The sequence below is a fragment of the Buceros rhinoceros genome, unplaced genomic scaffold (genome assembly GCF_000710305.1).
Source record: "Buceros rhinoceros silvestris isolate BGI_N320 unplaced genomic scaffold, ASM71030v1 scaffold24525, whole genome shotgun sequence".
NCBI lineage: Eukaryota > Metazoa > Chordata > Aves > Bucerotiformes > Bucerotidae > Buceros > Buceros rhinoceros.
In genome coordinates this window covers 19,916-20,694 of record NW_010413733.1, presented here as the reverse complement: position 1 = coordinate 20,694, position 779 = coordinate 19,916, and the positions used below count along the sequence as shown (strand labels likewise).

At 61.7% G+C, this 779-nt stretch overlaps 1 protein-coding gene across 1 annotated transcript in view; it reads right to left on the bottom strand.

The window, feature by feature from the left end:
• Positions 1-3: 3 nt before the first annotated feature.
• The window catches only part of DAZAP1 (DAZ associated protein 1), a gene marked incomplete at both ends in the record, with an annotated part of 16,584 nt that continues 15,808 nt past the window's right edge, over positions 4-779 (bottom strand). Inside the window, one exon of the mRNA XM_010136873.1 lies at positions 4-34. Within this exon, the coding sequence (XP_010135175.1) occupies positions 4-34 (31 nt within the window). The remainder of the gene's footprint in view (positions 35-779) is intronic.

Sequence of the window (779 nt, the reverse complement as noted above, 5' to 3'; positions counted from 1 at the left end):
CCTTGTCCAAACCCGCTCAAGTCTTGTCCATACCCTGGGGAGAAGGGGAAAGGCAGCGCAGTCAGCGACCAGCATCACCCACACACGCAAGTCCCACCCGGGAGGCGCGACCCCACCTCCCCCCGCGCAGCCTTGGGACCACGGGAGGAGCCGCAGCCGCCGGACTATTTACCTTCCGCAGGGCCGAAACGGGCAGAGGTAGAACCAAGGAGGTGCCCAAAGGGCAGGGCTCGCTTGGGAGGGAACCCTGCGCGGGTGGGGGGGGTGAGCTCTCGCGTTCCGGCTGTTGGGTTTTGTTTGGGTTTGGGCTGGCGTTTTTATTGCCTAAACACTCATCCCGTCAGGTGCACCGGAGATGAAGGTGCAGCAAGGCAAGTTCTCTCTGAAATCTCACTCTGCAGCACCCGGACCGGGCCGAGCCATCAGACTCCGGCTCTGAACCGTCTCCTTCACCACCTGAAGTGGACCCTGGTTCACATTCCCCTGGTTCCTGCTCAGCCTGAGGAGCTCAGCCCTCCTGCCTCCCGGCCACTCTGGGGGCTGTGCCCGCCGCCCTGCAGTGGAACCGCGGTCAGGACAGGATTAGAGTGAGTGAAACTTGGGGACAGGGAGCGAGAGCGAAGACAAAGGACTTGCTGCAGTTCCTGCTGCCAGCGTGGCAGACAACCAGACGCGCGTCAAGAACACTGAGAAACTTCGTACGAGCTCCCGTAATTAAATAGGACTCGTGATCATGGCAGCAGTGTCAGCGCACGCCTCTGCCGCGGGAGATGGGGTTT